The following is a 19,439-nucleotide window of genomic DNA, read 5'->3' as shown; positions in this document are numbered from 1 at the left end:
TTAAAGTCTGTCTGTAATAAGTTGCAATATCTGAGCTTTCTCAAGGATAGTTCCTATTCCTTTTTTTTCCTGGGCCATACTTTGTTTCTTTACAAGCATAATGTTTTTGAAAACCGGACATTTTGTATATTACAATGTGGTAATTCTGGAAACAGGATTCGCCCACCTCCTCAGGGTTTGTTGTTGCTGCTTGCATGGGTTGTAGTCATTTCTTTAATGATTTTTGTAAATTCTTTTGTAAATACTTGGTCCAGCATGGTCACTCAAGTCTCTGTTTCATACCTTAGTAGTCAGCTAGTGATCTGACAGAGATTTCCTTAAGCTCCTGGATCCAAAGGGTGGGGAAAAAAAAAAACCTCTCAAGATCCTTGCAGACTGGCTCTGTGTTGGGCATTCTTTCAATGCTTAGTCACTATTTATAATTCTGCCCTTGCCTTCATTTCTTGCTTGCTTGGAAGCTAAACATCAGCCAGAAGTGAAAGGTTAGGGTCTGTTGGGGTTTCCTCTAAGTATTCATTTGGCCCTGGGTGTGCACATGGCCTTTCAGGTTCACCAGTATATGGTAGAGCATTTCAAAGTCCTTGTTCTCTCACCCATCTCCTGCGGCAGCCTCTCCTTTCCCAGCTGTTTTGGTTTGTCTGCTGCTTGTCTTCAGCTGCTGTGGCTAGTATATTTACCTTTATGCTTTTAACAAATGCCACCTGGGAGGTCACCCCAGCCCTAAGAAAGCTCCAAGGTAGGCGAAACAAACACAAACCCCCAAGCTGATTCCTCATTGGCCAGACAGGTCAAGGCCCACATTCACATTCTCTGAAAACAAGGTCTGCCCTGCCCCTTCTGGCACCACGGAGCTATACCATGAACGCACAATCTTTATGGCTGCCACTGTGCTGGGGGGTGAGGGGTGGTCATCAGGTAAGTTAAAACACCACAACATTCTCTTACCAAATTTCAACAGCTTCTTTCTTCTTTAAGCATTCCCCTAGTTGCTTAAAGTCTGATTAGTTAGATTCCACAGATCTGAAAAAGCTGATCGACAGTTTTCACTAGCTGTCTTAGTGGAGGTGTGTGGTTTTGGCGTTACCTACTCTGCCAATTTTGGTCTCTTTATACTTTTTGACCTTGAACAATTTGAAAAGTACAGGTGAATTATGTTGTAAAATATCCCTCAATTTGAATTAGGCTGCTGTTTCCTCATGATTACATTCATATCTATTTGTCTATTATAAACTATGAATTCATAATGATATCTCTAATTCCATTCTAATACCACAGAGCACAATTTAGACTTGCCCTTTACACATGTGTTACTACTCCCTTCAACAGAGAGAAATCTGGTTCCCATTATCCGCAATATATTTACTCATTTGCTCAAGCTTAGAATACAAGGAAGATAGTTTCACAATTGCTAATTATCTCTGCAAAAAACGAATGTATCATCTAGAGTTCAATATTTGTTACAGTTTTAAGTAAAATCCACTTATGGGGAAATGCACAAATCCAATATACGATTCAATGAGTTTTAGAAATACATATCTGAGTAACCCAGATATATATTTGGGTTATAGAACATTTCCACCATCCCTGATGTTTCCTTTATGCCTCTCCACAGTTAATTCCCACCATATTTTTGTGCCACAGATTAGTTTTGCTTATTCTAGAACTTCCTATAAATGGTATCACCAGTATATACTCTTTGGTGTCCAGCTTCTATGGTTCAGCATAATGTTGGGGAGATTCATCCACACTCTATTTATCAGTAACTCATTCATTTTTATTGCAGAGTAGTATAATACTCACCAATAAAATTTAAAATATTAAAAATAAATAATTTATGTAATTTATTTTGCATATAATTATATTGTGCATATAATAATGCACACAAGTAATATCACAATTTATTCATTCCTTTAATGATTAAACAGGCACTTTTCAGTTTTTGACTATTCTGACTTTCCTCAAAGTTGTACTTCTTTTACTTGCACCATCAATGTACGACAGTTCTAGTTGCTCCACATCATTGTCAACATTTATGTGGCCAGTTTCTTTAATTTAGCCATTTTAGTGGTATCTCATTGTGGTTTTTTTGAGCATTTCCCTGATGACCAAGTGTTTTAAGCACTTAGCTTATTGACAATATATCTTTCTCTGGGAAGTATCTGTTCAAGTTTTTTGCCCATTTTCAATTGGGTTGTTTGTCTTTTTATTACTGATCATTATATGTTCTGGATATGAGACTCTTTTCAGTGTGGTAGCCAGACTCCAAAATAACCCCAGTGTTTCTTGCCTCCTGGTATTCATGTCCTTGTGTAGATCTAGTCTCTTCCCACATTGAATCAGGGTTGGTCTGTATAACTAACAGAATACAGCAAAAGTGATAATGTGTGACTTCTGAGGCTAAGGCATAAAAGGCCCCTTGCTCTGCTGGAGGCAAGCCAGGTCTCATTTGAACAGAACACTCGAGCAGGCTTGTGGAGAGTCTACAGAGAGAGGATCTGAGGCCTCCCAACCACAGTCAGTACTATCTTATCAGCCATTTGAGTGAGCCACATTAGAAATAAATCTTCTATCCTTGGTCAAGCTAGACGGCGAAGGCCCTAGCCAACAGCTGACAGAAGCCATTTCTAAGCCATTTGTTGAAAACACCTTCCCTTCCCCCATTTAATTATTTTGGCACCTTTGTTAAAAATCAATTTACCATGTAAGTGTGCATCCACTCTTCTATAATAGCTTCTGACTTGAGTAGCCTATTTTCTTTTGAAGGTCTTTTGATTACTAGCAAAGTATATGATTGTTTTCCAAAATATAAATAATGCAGCTTGAAAGACTGTGCATGAGATGCATGTGGGGTCATAGTTTAGGCCTAGCCACCTCTACCATTAAAGCAATTATAAAGTCTGCAGAGATAACAAAGACGTCACTGAACAGACCTTAAATTGTATATTGATTGAGAATTACTACCAGAACATACCTCCATAGGGGCTATTTTATACTGACACTTTCCAATGCTAATTCAGTTAGTGTGATTGTCTCCAGGAGGACAACCCCTACTCTACTGCATTAAATAGGATATGTCCATGTTTGCAATCCTAGTCCTCTAAAGGAGAAAATATTTCTGTTTGCAGGGCTATCTATGAGACCTCTGCTGTACTGAATACAGTTACAGGGACCAGGAGAGGCCAAAAGAAGGTCAAATTGCTCTACATAAGAAAAAGTTGAAGAAGACATCTGGGAGAAAAAATATAGAAGGAAAAGGGACCCTCGAAAGGTGAGCCAAAAAGAGGAAGGAGACGTGACCAGAGAGTAATAGAAAGTATCAAAGTTGGGAAAACAGAGAAAAGAAAGCATGTGAGCACATATGTGCACACATGTGTTTGAGAGAAAGGACAGAGAGTACATGTTTTGCAGTAGCTCTTTAAAAACAAGAAAGGGACTTCCCTGGTGGTGCAGTGGTTGAGAGTCCACCTGCCAATGCAGGGGACACAGGTTCGATCCCTGGTCCAGGAGGATCCCACATGCTGTGGAGCAGCTAGGCCTGTGCGCCACAGCTACTGAAGCCCCCGTGCCTGGGGCCCATTGCTCCACAAGAGAAGCCACTGCAATAAGAAGGCCCCACTCGCCACAACTAGAGAGGGCCCGTGCGCAGCGGCTAAGTTCAGTTGGGTCTTCGCAGTTGGCGAAGACCCAACACAGCCAAAAATAAATTAATTAATAAATAAATAAATTTTAAAAATAAATAAATAAAATAAAAACCAGACAGAAAGATGTTTAAAGAGGACTTTTAAATTAGCTATGCTTTGTGATGTGCCCTGTGCAATACAGTCTTCTAATTCTTTAGTAAAGGTCTACATTGTTCTTCCATGCTTCAGGAGTTGGGGTGGGGGTAGAAGGAGACAGGGAGAGAAGTTACATTATGTTTTCTGAGGCATCCACTTGTCAAAGAGTAGTTCAGGTACATTTAGGATTACACAACTATCTATCAATATTAACTCTAAGAATTTATAAGTGTGTTTTCAAGTATCCAAAACTCCAAAGATAACTGTTATAAAATTCATGACATATATTAATCACAAACACCTAAACTGTCATAAAACCATCATATTTGATCCCTCAAATTATTTAAAGTTAGGAGGAGAATCAAATAAATATGTCAAGATTTGGAAAGAAGTGGGAGTTACCAGAAACCAATTTTTAGACTATTTTGTGTTGCATGACAGTTTGGTAGCTGATATTCTTAAACCAAAGGCCTGATTCTACCATAAATGATATCCTCAAGTCAAACAGCCAAGGCACAAGGAGAAACTGTGAAAATAGATATACTGAAGTTTAATAATGAATAAATTTTTAAAAGCACCGAAGTATGGTGAAAATGGAAAATCAAGATTCAAAGAAGGAGAGTGGAAGGAAGGTTTTTGGTTATTTTTTCTTATTCCTAAAGTCTTATCAGTGTTTAATTTTGCAAATTGAGAATGTCAAGTAAATTGTTCCTTCACTTAATCTTTTAGATAAAGTTTAATCTTTGACTAAATTTTAAGTCATTTTTGTCTTAAGCAAATACAATTTATATACTTCAGGGGTAATATGGAGGCACAGTGCAAGGAAAACATAACCTTCCTTAGCAGATTGGTAGTAATGTTCATTTTCTCTCACTGTCTCAGAGGTGGTTATTTATATTTTTTGTTCCTAATGAACATTTATATTAATATGTATTTTTACTAGTGAAATCTATCACAAGGATTTGTATTTAATTCAATATAAGTAATAAATTCAATATAAATAATAAACATAAGACAAACTAAAAGGAAGAAATCTATATAAAAGTCAAAAGAAATAGAATATATTTCAATTCTATTGTAAGACCATATAATGTGAGATTAAGTAATATATTAACATACCATTCAGTAAAAAAATTTATAGAAACTTATATTAAAGCTCCTGAGGTAGGATTCTAGCAACTACTTCAGTGTATATGCTGAAAATTAAACAGAACTGGGTATTTTAAAAAGAAGCTATAATTGCAGATACCTTACAGAGCATTATACTATTTTATGCATCTTAGAAGCTACATATCAGACACTACTCTAATCACTTGAATCTCTGAAGTTAAGGCTGTGAAAGTGGAATGCAGGTAAACTGATCACAATAGAATTTCTATTCAATTTACTGACAAATGTTACTCCCGTTGTGGAGAACAAGACTATGCAAATTATTTCAAAGCAGTGTGCTCACTGACTTAAAATGAAATTTAACTGTTTTACTGTTCATTTACATGACCTAGTCTTAGATCTTATATGTTTTAAAATTTAAAACACAGCTACAGACTCAACATCACTAAAACATTCAAATTACTGACCTTAAGTACAAGCAAATAAATTAATAATCTCATAAGAATCCTGGTAGTGATCTCAACTGTACCATATCCTGAATCTTTTAATTTTTTAGATTAAGCAGAAAGACTTAAGAGTAAACTTACAGCAAATCAGCAATTACATGTGTAACTACTACACTTCTCAGTTAGTCTAAAACCTCAATTGTTTTACCAGGATGGCTTTGTGCTGAAGCATTCACACTCTTGTTTCTGACCAATCACAAAAACTTATAAAACATCTGGCTAAAGTTGCAGGTACCATTAGGAGCCCTGGGACTGGGAATTCCAGACATGATTCCAACTTGTTAATACTCAAAGTGCTCAAACAGTGAATCCTGTTATAAAAGGATTGAACAAAATAGGGCCAATAACTTTGCCTTCTAGGACTTGACTGGATAAAGCCAAAGAGAAAAATCATATCTAGGAGTTTAACCTCATTATTTATTCTAGTTAAGATCCACTTTTCAAGTTCTATAGTTTGAAGTAAACTTTTTTCTATCAAGTAGAAGTTGATGGACTATGCCAGCAAAATAAATGCTAACACATCATCTAGAACCTTAAAACATCTCTGGTATATAGGAAATCTGATAAAGAACGCAGCTTTACTATTTAAATTAAGATGTCATCCTTCATGAAACTGAAATAATTGGACTGTTTTAATATTAACATTTCTCTATATTGCTGAAATACATTTCGAAGCCTATCTAAATCCCTCAAGAAGTCCTTGTGTTGTATTTCAAAAACAAATTAATGATAATAGTATGCTTCTCCCAAAAGATGCAATTTCAGCATATAATTTCCAAATGATAAATAGTATTTCTACCTAAGGTTGGGGTGAGGGCAGGGAGAACAGGTGTTAGAAAGAAAGAGAAAATTCAGCAATTCCCCCATGCAATTAATGCTCACTCTTCATTATTTAGTTGGTGCACAGACAGATGCCAAAGCCTTGTGTAAGATATCAATCTTAAACAATCACACTATTCTCAATCAAACAGAAAATGTTGCACAGTTAAAATATGTGTCATTCTTCTCCCCCCATCCCATACCTGAACTTGCAGAAGATAGAATTTGGGGATATGTCAGATAAAAATTAAACCGAGATGTTTCTAATTTACAGTACTTTATGATTTCTACTTCTAACTCAGAGGTTCCAAACTTTGTAAAGGTATTATTGCATTTGAGGCAACAAACACAAATTACTGTGCAACAAACTGTGGAAGGTGAATGCTTAAGACCCTGGAAACTTCACTCTGCCAGAAAGCCATTCTCTTTTCAGTCCCAATTCTAACCACTTCAGCTCTGAGAACAACTCCAAACACCTAGAATGCAAATGTTTTCCTATTTCATTAACTAGATGGCTAAAGAGAATATGGATACAAATGAAGATGCTTAAGAAAAACAGTGGCAGAAGATTTGATTAAAGCAATGATAAAAATTCAAAAGTCTACTGGAACAGCATTAACTTCAAAGAAATGATATAACTTTATTGAAATGATTTATTTCAGTCTTCAGTATCTGATGAGGTGTTCTCAAAACCCTAGATGGGGAAAATCATCAACTCTATTAGTTTCTACCACATTATGCCTGCAAACTTGCTTCAAGGAAGCTCTGGGTGGGAGAATCTATATTTTGTCATTACTGATTATCTGCTACCCAAATCTAAGAATTTAATTTTGAATGTTGGCCACTCAAGTCAATCAGTGCTGAGAAGAACTGTCCTGAGCTCAGCAGCAGTCTTGGTTTCAGTCACATGGGTTAGAAAAGGCTTCCCTATCACTTCATGGAAAAACAACCTCACATACAAATTTTGAAAAATAAGTCAATATAGTATTTCACCTTCTCCCATTTGGAAAAAATTATTCCAAGAAAAAATGCACCATAAGAACGAAAAAGAAGAGTTTCACTCTGAGGATCACTGTTCACACCCTTGATTTACACTGTTCTAGTAACTATCATCTCCCAGGAAATCCTTTAGATGAAGAATTTTTCAATCATTTTGAAATCAAACATTTTTAGGTATTCCTTGAATACCACCAACCATTAAAGACGTATCAAGAATTTAAAAATTATAGTTTGCATGTTCTATGCCAGGCACTGTGTTAAACACTTGCATTATCTCTTTAAGTTCTCACTGCAATTCTATGAGATAGATGATACTACTGTCTGCACTTAACAGATGAGAAAACTGAGGGTTAGAGAAGTTAAATAAGAAGCCCAAGGTGACAGTGCTATAAAGTGGCAGGACAGGTCATGGTCTGACTCCAGAACCCATGCATGAACTATTATATGTTGTACTGTATCAAATGCACAGAAATACATCAGGTGTCTATACTGTTTGCAATTTCTAAAATTTAAAGCAGATTGAATATTTTTGGAGCAAAACATAGTTTGTTATTGTAAAATATTAATCTTGAGGCTTAGCTTGTATTAGCTCATTTATCTTGAAGTTGAAGATGAAAATCTAGTTAATGATGTAGGTGCACATCGTATTTTTATGCCCTGATTTGTTCAAATGTATATTTTAATCATTTTCAAAATGAGTATCTATAAAAGAATGTTATGATTCTCTATAATCTTCTTAATTAATAGATGTTACATTGATCTATAATTGGAGAAGCTTTTTATTTATATATAGAACTTTTAAAAAATGCACCATGGCAAAGCCAAATATGCAAACCAAGAACTATCCTCACACTTTCTCTGCAACCAAAGGTCATCAATACATATCAGTTGAGAACCCATTTTTACCAGAACAGAAGAAATAAAATGTTTTGAGTGGTTTTCATAGAAATCTATTTGTGCAACTTTGAAACATGATAGGGTGTTTGTGCTAAAATAATTTTAAAACGGAAGTTAGTTTGGAACGAAGTCCTCTCATATCAAAGTGAATTTCAAATCTTGTTTCATGATGGAAAAGCTAAACATAAAGGTGTTGGAAATGTAATGGTCAGTCATGTTTACGCTTTCAGATCAACAATGATAAATCAAATGGGTTCACAGATGACCCCAAATTCAAACACAACAGAATCTAAAATAAAAACATATTTAAAGACATCTTAATAGAAGTCTTAATATTTGGGACAACCAAGTAAACTATACCCTCCTTGGGAGCACTTAATGATTATATTATTGTTTCTTTGTTCAAGATGAAAAATCAAGCACATGGGTTAAATCAACAGACTTTAGTAGTGGTGGAACTCAGAGACTGGAAAGAGACATTATGGATACTCCTCACAGCAATATAATAAGTACTGACACCATTCATAAGCTGCATCTGAAGAACAGCACTCATACTATGCTACCAGAAAAACAAAATGATCCCAGCCTTTCCACAGGCAATAGGAACTTAGCATGCAAAGGACAAATCCCTGTAAGGAAGCAAGCAAGAAAGTCCTCTTGTATAAAGTAACTGCTCATTGACCTTTGGAAGCTTAAACAATTTATACTAGTGTCACCAAAATGAGTGATATTTATAGAACCCAATATAAACAATTCCTCCACTACCTATTCTAAGAAAGAGTTTATTATTTTTAATATAAAATATAAATATATTTTGTATATAATATACAAAGCTTATTAATAAGATATCCTTAAGAATACAATAAAACTTGATTCTGAATCCTTGATCAACAAAGGATACTACCTTCAATAGTCAAAGTTTAAAGAAGACTGATGCTCTTTGTCAACTACAGAGGTTGACTACTCAATGCTGCAGGTTCTGGAGACTTCCAAGTCCTTACCAATTCCTACCTCTTTTCTCTTCTCCTCATTGTCTAGTAAGGGCACCTAAGTGAAGCAAGTCATTTTAAACCTCTAAGCCTTAAACCACACAATTATCAAAGGAGAGGAAGAATTTTTAGCTGCCTCCTACAAACTGTCCTGCCATAAACAGAGAACTGGAAGTGGCTGTCCTCAATCACAGGTGTTAACACCTCATTTGATTTACACTCCTTAGCACTCTGCATGATGGTTGTGCCACAGCTATTCTAAAACAAAATCTCCAGGATTAGAAACATTGATAATGGGATTATCAATAAATTATTTTGATACAGTGATTTAAATATTTGTTGGTTTGTTTCAGAATGCAATTAAAGGCAAAGGTGGTAAAATAGTCTACTGCACCAATAACAGGATGATTGGTTTGGGGGTTTGGTAAGGAGACTACTAAAAATATATATCATTTTAAGAACAAGGAAGCACAGGGAAAATGTTGTATAAAAATAAACAGCACCTTGTGATCTTCATTAATTAAATAATTATTTTAAACCAAAGGAGGTTCTAATTAAGCTTAGTTTATATTTTTATTAAGAAATGCAAGAGTAATGTTTTTTAATGAATATATTTTGAATACATTTTAATAGTTTATAAACTATAATTAAGAAGTCTAAGCCTTCAAAGATCAATTTGAAAAGTACTTCTTAGGCGTGTCCTTGAAATTCTCCTTTGTCAGCCTACAATCTATTCATTTTTATGATTTTCTCCATGTATTTGCTGCTTTTCCATTTAAAGTTGTTGATTAGCTCAAAAAAGCAAAATAATGAAGTCTTTCTAAATGTTCCATCTGTTTCCCCTTAAGTCATTTTATTGAGCAAAGTACAACTAAGCAACTGCTTATCTGTATTTATTATTTAAGAAATTTCAAAAGAAAAAAAAAAAACTACTGATTTTTCACTTGAAGTTACTGTTGTCTCACCATCCCTGCTACAGTTCAACTAGGAACACGGCATCCCTACTAAGACTATTTAAATGACCCAAGTAACTGAGTATCCATTATACAATGATTAAAACAGTTTCTTGACCTTTGGTGTGACACATAATGTTAAAACTTCCTTTTAAATTATGCTAGGTACTATATTCTCAAGGACTTGTGCAGTGTTTGAACTGTCATATTAAAGATTTGTTAATTTAAAGTGACAGGAACTGAATCACTCTGAAGGGAGCAGGGAAAGGACATGAACATGCACTGAACCTTTGTCCCTGAAGCGTTACTATGGGTTTTGAAACATTAATTAATTTAAGGCACATGCTGCTGAGTCAGTACCTGCCAGGAATCCTGATCAGAAGACGAGAAAAAGAAAAATAAATAACATTGTTTGATTATATGAACAAAAACTCCCAAATCAAATATATTTATATCACAAACTATTATAACATATAAAGGACCAAATGTGATTTGGAATAAAATCACTGAAAACCCGAAACAGGAAATGAGGAATACATAAAAATATTTTATATATTATCTGCTAGGTACAGTAAGACAAAACAAAACAAAAACCCAAATAACTCAATAACCTCGCCGAAATAAAACATACAATTACAGAAAAACTTCACATTACTATAAAAAGAAAATGCATGAATAATTACCTATTTCTTAAAGAAAAGGGAAAGCAAACACTTAACTTTTTTCCATGGGTAGTGAAACCATTTCTTTAATTAAGGTTTCCTTTAAGGGTATCTCACTATCATTTCATGATATACTATTTTTTAACTTCATGGCAAATTCATTGCTTTAGCACCTATATTTAACATATAGGCAACCAAACTCAGATGAGTTCAGAGGATTAATAACTACCCTAAGGAAGAGTTCAGAATGACTACTTAGAAACAGGTCTCTTGCAAAATTATGTTGCACTAAATAAAGTACTATTCATGTTAGTAACAAAAAGCCAGCCATCATGAAGGCTGGCACTGATGAAGCAGTTTAAGTTAGCTAATTCAGCTGGGTACCACTCCAAAGTACCTTCATATATCAAATGGTTTAAAAATTTTTTTTTCAACAAATAAACTTCACTGGCTGTGAAATAAAATTTGACCTGAACTTATCATACTTCTCAAACCAACCTTAGCAGCATGATAAAAGTTCTTGACTGAAAAATATATGCTATCAACAATTTACAAGCCTAAGGCTAGGACTGATGTGACAGAGGCCCAAAGGATTTTACAGTACTGTGGTGAGATGAATCACTGTGAACACAGAACAGCTCAGATATGAGAAATCAAACCAGAGGTCTCTCTCCAGTTCATAGACTAGCCATTTAATCCCGGCCAATTGCTTGTTACAGAGATAACACAAGGAGATTTTTATAGCTGATTTAACTGGGAAGGAAAGAACAACGGAGAGAGCAATTATGAAGAGCACACGCTTTTCTATAGCATTTCATACAAACCGAGAAAGAAGATAACATACATGATAGCAGCTAACTCCTTTCATAAATTGAGTAAAGGGCTGAAAGTCATGCAAAATAGCTATAATTTGTAGAGCCAGATACTTTACCTATTGTCCTAAATTTACAGTTACAGAAGATAATTGACACTCAGAGGTTAAGTGGTCTCTTGCCCAAGGTTATCCATCAAGTATGTGGCACAGAGTCCATATCTGAATACAGGATTGTCTATATCCAAAACCACATTCTCTCATCCTGCGCTATTACACACTAACGAGTACAGCAATCCATAATTTTGTATTTTTCATATTCGATTCAGAATACTTACATCTACTAATCGTTTACATGTAGCTTGTCAAATACTTAGATGCTCAAATTGGAAATCCCTTGTAAAATATTTCAGACACCAAAACCAGATTTTCTGAGGACTGCAGTGTATAAAAGAGAACTAAAATTGCTAATTTGTAAGAAGAGAGAAAAATGAGAAAATGGTTTTAAAATAATTTAAAGAACTTTGGATGGGAAAGAAGGAAGACAAAAAAATCTGAGACTAAAAATAAAACAGAAAATTACAACAGGTGTCAAAGGATTTTCTGAAATGTTGAATCTGTACTTGATTTCATTTTGGTAATGTAATTACATTTTAAACTTCTGCTTGTCTAAAGACTAACTATAATGAGTAGCTCTATTCAAATTATTCTACATTTAACACACAACCAATCAATATTTGAAAGAGTAAATAGTTTAGTTTATAACAGAAATACTATTTTCTCTGCTATCTTGACTACAATGAGCCAGGATCCAGTTTTTGAAATATAGATGACAGTTTTCACCTTAAGAGTGATGCCTTCGATTAAAAAAAAAAAGAAAAAACGACAGCATTTTCAAAATGCAAGTGGTGTTCATGGCATATGAGAAAACAATGGAGCAAATAACAGTGAAGTTGAAATTCTAACTTCTAAATTCAGGCATTAAAATTTGTATATCTCTTGTTTTCTTCCTTTAAAATGAAACACTATGTGGTTTCTCAGGTTAATATTGGCTTCTAGCTGTACTTCATCAAAGCAGAAAAAATTAACTTCAATACTCTTACCAAAAACAACGTGAAATAGCAAGTTCTTTCTCACACAAATAGCATTAAGTTAGTAAAATAAAAGAAATATTTGATGAGAAATTTCTATTTACAAATAGATCATGCAGACAAGTAGCTTAGATATATGAAAGGTGGTATAGCATAGTCCTTAAGATGGTGAACTCTAGAGCCAGACTACCAATTTGGAATCTTGGCTCCACCACTTACTAACTGTATGATCTTAGGTCAAAAAAAAAAAAAAAAAGTTACTTAACTTTTATGTACTTTAGTATCTTATTTGTAAAATAATGAAAACAGTAACCTATCTAGAAGAGTGGCTGTGTGGATTAGAGTAATTATGTATAAACACTTAGAACAGTGTTTGGCATATAATAAACTCAAAAAACTTCAACTATTCTTCTTTTTTGTATTATTATGATTAGTAGCAGTAATAGTTCCCTCAAGAGACAAATAGAGTCAAGCATTTTTCATTTAGATTTTACTTTCAACTGGAAAAATAAACCACTGACAACCAATGAGTGGATATGTTAATGGGTTTTTTAAAAGGGCTCAATCATCACCCCTAAAATAATATATAATTATGAAAATATTTGTGGAGAACTTCAGCATTCGAAGAATTGAAATACTTTATCCTCTTAGAATGTTACACTTTTTAGGGCAAATGGAAACATGGATCAAAAAGACATGGAACAAAAATAATAAAATTCTGCCTATATATTCACATTTATCAATAGAAAGACCTGAATAAATACATCAATTCACCAAGAATTTAGAATTGACTGGTTTCAAGTCTCTGGAAACCAAAAGAAAGAGAGAGCGAGAGAGATGTGCCCAATTAACAATGCAGAATTCATAAGAACATCAATCCTGCTATAAAAATTTGAGCAAAATTAAAGCAATTCAAATAAATGTGAAGATTCACCAAACTCTATCCTATAGGAATTTCAGCAACACCCCCCCAATTTACATTTCTTTGATCTGCAATACAATTCACTCTTAGAAGACAGGAAATCCCTCACATAACTTACTATACACGTCAAGGAGTAATAGTAATACTAGACCTTATTCCAGACTCATATTTTATCTGTGATATGAAGTAAATAATCACAACTCAAATAAAGCATTAACAGTATTACATCACAGGAAAAAAAAATGTGCCCACACTCCCCTTGGGGAACCACGACTTTCCCTTAAAGGGAATGGATTTTTAAACTTCATTTACCAATATTTTTAAAAGAACTTTTACCTAGTAAGCAATTAAAAGCATTTCGTTATATTAAAGCTTTGCTTTTTAACTACAGCTCCATCTTTTTTTCTGCATATCTTTTCTATTATAAACACTATAATTGGTATTTCCTTTTCTAGACTTTGACCATACTTTTATCTCTTTCACCTCAATGTGGACAACATTTCATCTTAATTTGATTTAAATTGTTTTCCTGTTCCATGTAAACAAACATTCTTGTAAGTATCATAAAGGAGATGGGAATAAAACACAAGTTAATTTTTTCTTCCAAATTAGGAGAGATTCTAAGAGGACTGTAATTACAAATAGTGAAAAAATTCATTCCAGAGGCAGGACTTCTGAAATGTTCAGGGAGAGGTTAGGGAAAAAGGCAACTTGATAGAAAGGAAAGAATAAAAAATCTATTTTCCAAAAAAAGAAATACATGGTGGAATGATAATGATGAACAATTAGTTTCAATGGGCGATTCACTGTTACTTAAAAGAAGAGTATGAACTTTAAAGTTTTTAGAAGAGAGAAGAGGACTACATCAAAGCTCCGGAATACTGGTATTCTTTGCTTAGAAAAAATTTTACCTAGCCCATGCAGTTTTCTACTGTAACTTAAAAAAAAAAGGTAGGGTTTGAGATGGAGGAAGTTGTCTATTATAGGTGATAGGAACAGAAAATACAAAACATAATTTCTATACTTGGTATGCTGAGGAAAAAAAGGAGAAGTAAGAGAAACAGGATAATGAAGGGTATAAACCACTTGAGATAAACCACACCAATACAGGACAGCAATTAACTGATTAAATGAACAAATATTTGACGATTACGTAAAATACAGGCTCCACTTAGAAATGGTGCTTTGTTTTATAGACCAATTATTGGATGATAAAAAATTAAACTCAGGAAAAAATATAGTTTTCATTAAAGAAATAATCCAAAATTCATGAAATAACTGCATTAACAAATCATAAGGAGAATGCATGGACAATGTAGGGAGAGAGTGCATTTTTTGAAAATCTGTGATATATTACACTAAAACAAAAGCCAGACCATATTTTGTATTACCATCTATACACTAGTGCTAACACTCTATTTATAATAATTTTCAAATATCCTCTAATAGAAAATCTGAACTCTTTCAAGCTTTGAGGTTTTTAAACTTTTAAACCTAGTCTGAATATTTTTACAAATATCACTTAACTAAAAAATATATTCTTAAAACCAAAGGTCACTGACTATAGCTTCTTTATATTTAAATACAAGGCCTGTGTTAGTAGATGGTAGATAGTGAAATGCATAAATGATGCAAGTGCCAATAACAAGGTACTGCAAGACTTTTCTACAAAGGAAATTGCTAAGCATCCTTAGAGTAAGGGATTAGCATACATTAACATAAGGCAGTGATAAGCTCTAGAAAAAGATCTTCCCCAAAATTCAAAAGCTGCTTAATCAAATTCAGTTTCACAGACTATCAGTTGAAACAGGAATGTTTCATTTACTTCTTGAGAATTTTCTAGTCAAAAAGAATAGGAGAAAAGATGACAAGTATCGAAGTAAGAAATAACTGTTCAATTATTTGTCAATATCAGTTGGGCCATTCTTTTCTACTTTGTATCTGGAGTTTGTATGAAATTCAAGTACAAATGAGAAAACACCCCAGGAAGATGATACTACTTCTACATTTGTTCTTGCTTTCAATGACAAAAGCACTAAAGTGCAATTCAACTAGAGGGCAATAAAATAAGCTAGTGTTTCTTACTGGTCAAATGATGGACTTAATTAAATGGTGTGCTGAATGTTAAAACAATGGGGGAATAAGAGGATGAGAATAAATATTTCTCTAAGCAATTTATAATTAGTTCATCTTCCAAGTTTAAAAAAAAGAGAGCGAGAGAGAAAGAAAATTACCCATTAAAAAATTCAAAGTAAGTTTGAAAGGAAATTCCTCACGGGTGTTAACTTTCTACTAATTTCTAATCATCATGCATGAAATTTACTGTAATTACCATGTACATCTGTTTTTTCAACAGGATATTATCTTAGGAGTTATACACTCTGGAAACTGCTACTCAAGAATTGAGATTTTCTGATTGGGAAAACAAAAGAGTCATGAAGAGCCAAAGGAAAATAATTAAGATCGACAGTTGAATAAGCATTGATTCTTATAATTATCGAGTGAAGAACTTGATGCATGGCAAAAATCCCTGGAAAAACTACTAAACTGATTAAACACTGAATGAAATTTGCACTCTTCATTATATAAGATTTAAAAACAGTATAGAAACTACTTTCTTAGACTTCATATGAAATAAAAGACAATTCATAAAGATATAAACTAGAGGTGAACTAAGTTTAAGAATCCTATTTAGGAAACATAACCTTCACTCCAAAACAAAACCTTAATAATATATTTGATAGAAATTACTACAGGAGTTAAATGAAGAACCTGGAAAAGGAATTAAACATGCATATTACAACATGGATGAAAGGGAAATCTGTGCACTCTGCTAGGGGAACAAGCTATCTGGCTCAGGGTCACTGTCTCAGTTTTATACCTCCTTATATAAGTATCCCACTCCTCTATTTGCTTTCAGAACCCGTTCCCCTGGATGAAGTCAACTTTCATATGCCTGACTTTCATGTAGGTCATACTTTCAAAGATTATACATTAATATCCTTTAATCTTGTCTTTCCTACTCTGATTTCAGAATTTTATGCTTCAGTGCATAAACACTTGCAACTATAATCTGCTAAGATTGCCTTCCAAACATAGAAGCACTGCCATTTTTGTTTCCATAGCAAGATGGGTACACAAATACTTTAATGTTTTACTGCATTTTACTCTTGCTATTTTATAAAAATGAGTGGAAATCAAAAAAAAATGCAAATGGCACAAATGATAAGAAATGTAGAGCTCATAAATTTAATACAATTGAAACAAACGTGGAGCTCATCAGTCATGCCAAAAGTTGCAAATTTTTAGCATCAAGTGGACAGGTACTGGCCAAAACAGGAAAAAATTAAACAGCACATATGAAACATGAGTTACCATTAGGACTTCTATATTCAGGAGCTCTCTAGGAATGGAAATTCCCCTTTTAACATGTAAAGTTGCTGTTCAACTTGCACATATTCAACTTCTTTACATGTTTTCAGGTTTACAAGAGAGGACTGAATTCTCATGCTACTCTGGATTCCCTCAGTAGCCAAAAAAAAAAAAAAAAGTGATCTGTAAAATTGATTTTGCAATAAGATATTAGTGGCATAATGAGTCATACCTCCAAGAAATATGTGATTGACTAATTGATTTTTTTCCAAGTCATCAAACATTTATTGATTACCTCTTATGTGCCAGGCATGCTCTGGACTCTTGAGTGACATAAAGACAGATAAGATAGGGACCTAACCTGCCAAAGACTCTGAAATCAGACCCTGACATCAATGTCTGCAGCAACCCCTCACATGGATAAGGTATTTTATCATACATAAAGCAGAGACACCAAGGATCAGCGAGAAGACTGGTCTGCCCCAAAGCAGAGCCAGGACTCTGAACCTGGGTCTCCTAACATCTAAATGCCCTTTCTTTTTGTTCACGCTTTCTTTTAGAATATGTGCCACCTGAATAGAAAAGGTAATTTTTAGGCTGGAAGCCTTGGCTGAGATCTCTCAACTCTTAAGGCAGCCACTCATTCCTTCTACTTGTGCAAAAGACTTTAGCACTTATATCTTCACCTTACCAGTACATGTAGTTTTACATAAGGATGCAGGATTGACACATCACTGCAAGATCAGTTTCTACTAACCCTGACTTCTACCCACCTAGACATTTGTTTGTAATCCTGCCTTTTCCAGCCACTTCATGATTTTCCTTCTGATTTCCTTCTCTTTAAGCTTTGTACAGCCATCCCTGACTCGCTCTTCCTTTTGCGCTTTCTTCCTCCTCTTTAAAATTGACCTTTTACTTTTCTTTCTGATCCTGTGTAATATTTTCTTTTTCTTTTTGGAGAATTCAGCCTGAAAGGGGAAAACATGTTTAACTGACTGTTCTGAGACAATAAAATTAAAAGTTTTATTTTCTATACTAAATGATTTACTATATGATTTATTCAGGCATAAAATAAAGAATTGAAAGTAAGCCTAATGCAAATTTACATGCAATTTGGGGTGCTCTTCATAATTGTTATAAAGCTGTAAGGACTTCTGTAATTTTCTAGTTAGGATTATTGCTATACACTATCAAAGCCTAAGGAAGGTCAAATCAGATAGGTGTTTTTATAAGAAATGTAAATGTAATATTGGGGGGCTTGTTAACCTTTATAATGGCTATTGAATTAAAATTCAAATGTCAACATACACTGAATCAGCCCTTAATATATACAGCGGGTAACCCATCAGTAATACCCTATACGGAAAAACACAGAAGAGCATTCTGCTTGATTTTTTTCTGTAGAAGCATTTGAAGGCACTTACAGGCCTCCCAACCTAAGCAACAAGCTTTTTTGATAAGACAAACAGGTATTCAGAAATTTCTCACAAATAATTCTAGAGGAACTTTAAAATCTTCTTAGTAAACAACAGGATATATACGTTGTATCATAGTTCACTCACCTTTCCATCAAAGCGTTTTATTGTATATTGATCCAGACCCAAGTCTGTAAAAGAGAAAAAAGCAACACTTAGTCACTGATTATAACTCAGGTGAAACATATGAAATGACAGCTCTCAGTTTTGTTTCCAATCATTCAATTAAATGTACTAGACGGTTTAGCCACAACATTATTCAAAGTCCATAGAAATGAAAATTTTGTCCCACCTTCAGACTCAAAGTGTCAGTGCTAAAAGATACCAACCTTTTACTTTATATATGAGAATATGAAGCTCTGAGATAAAGAGGGTAAAAGTTCATGTGCAAACCTATTCAACAGTAGAGTCAAACTAGAACCCTGGACTCTTCCCAAGGTGATGCTCTTTTCCATTACATCAAAATGATATATATTACCTCTAAATAAGGTGAGGGATATTAGTTGAATCTGAATGCATAATAATTTTTTGTATAAAGTTAAAGAGAGAAGACTTTAATATCAGAAGACATTTTGCAACACACCTAAACAGATAAATAGACCATCTTAATATTACTTTTTAAAGGTGGGTTAAGGGACTTCCCTGGTGGTCCAGTGGCTAAGACTCCATGTCCCCAGTGCAGGGGGCAAGGGTTTGATCCCTGGTCAGGGAACTAGATCCCACATTCCACAACTAAAGATCCTGCATGCTGCAAGTAAAGATCCCACATGCCGCACGAAGATCCTGCGTGTTACAACTAAGCTCTGGCACAGCCAGATAAATAATAAATTAAATAAATAAATAAATAAATAAATAAATAAATAAAAATAAAGATGGGTTAAATAATAAATTTAACCTTGGGAATCCCTAGCATTGTGAAATCCTAAGCACTATGAAAGATAAAAGCAAGTATATTAAGTGCTCCTGAGGGCTGGGATTTTCTGTCTTTGCTGACTCCTTTATCCCAGTACTTGGAACAGTGGTTGATCATAAATACCTAAAAAAAAATTGAATGAGT

At 34.1% G+C, this 19,439-nt stretch overlaps 1 protein-coding gene across 4 annotated transcripts in view; it reads right to left on the bottom strand.

The window, feature by feature from the left end:
• MICU1 (mitochondrial calcium uptake 1) overlaps positions 1 to 19,439 on the bottom strand; it is a 220,716-nt gene that overhangs the window by 122,517 nt on the left and 78,760 nt on the right. For 2 of the 4 annotated variants that reach the window (XM_036829178.1, XM_036829179.1), the window contains exons 5-6: positions 18,470 to 18,513; positions 10,410 to 10,421 (exon numbers count right to left, since the gene is read on the bottom strand). In XM_036829178.1, the coding sequence (XP_036685073.1) occupies positions 10,410 to 10,421; positions 18,470 to 18,513 (56 nt within the window). The remainder of the gene's footprint in view (positions 1 to 10,409; positions 10,422 to 18,469; positions 18,514 to 19,439) is intronic. The other 2 variants (XM_036829181.1, XM_036829180.1) reach the window with 1 other exon arrangement.

The sequence above is a fragment of the Balaenoptera musculus genome, chromosome 16, assembly GCF_009873245.2.
Source record: "Balaenoptera musculus isolate JJ_BM4_2016_0621 chromosome 16, mBalMus1.pri.v3, whole genome shotgun sequence".
In the NCBI taxonomy this organism is placed as follows: domain Eukaryota; kingdom Metazoa; phylum Chordata; class Mammalia; order Artiodactyla; family Balaenopteridae; genus Balaenoptera; species Balaenoptera musculus.
Note: the sequence above shows the minus strand (reverse complement) of the source record. Positions and strands in the feature narration are given on the sequence as shown.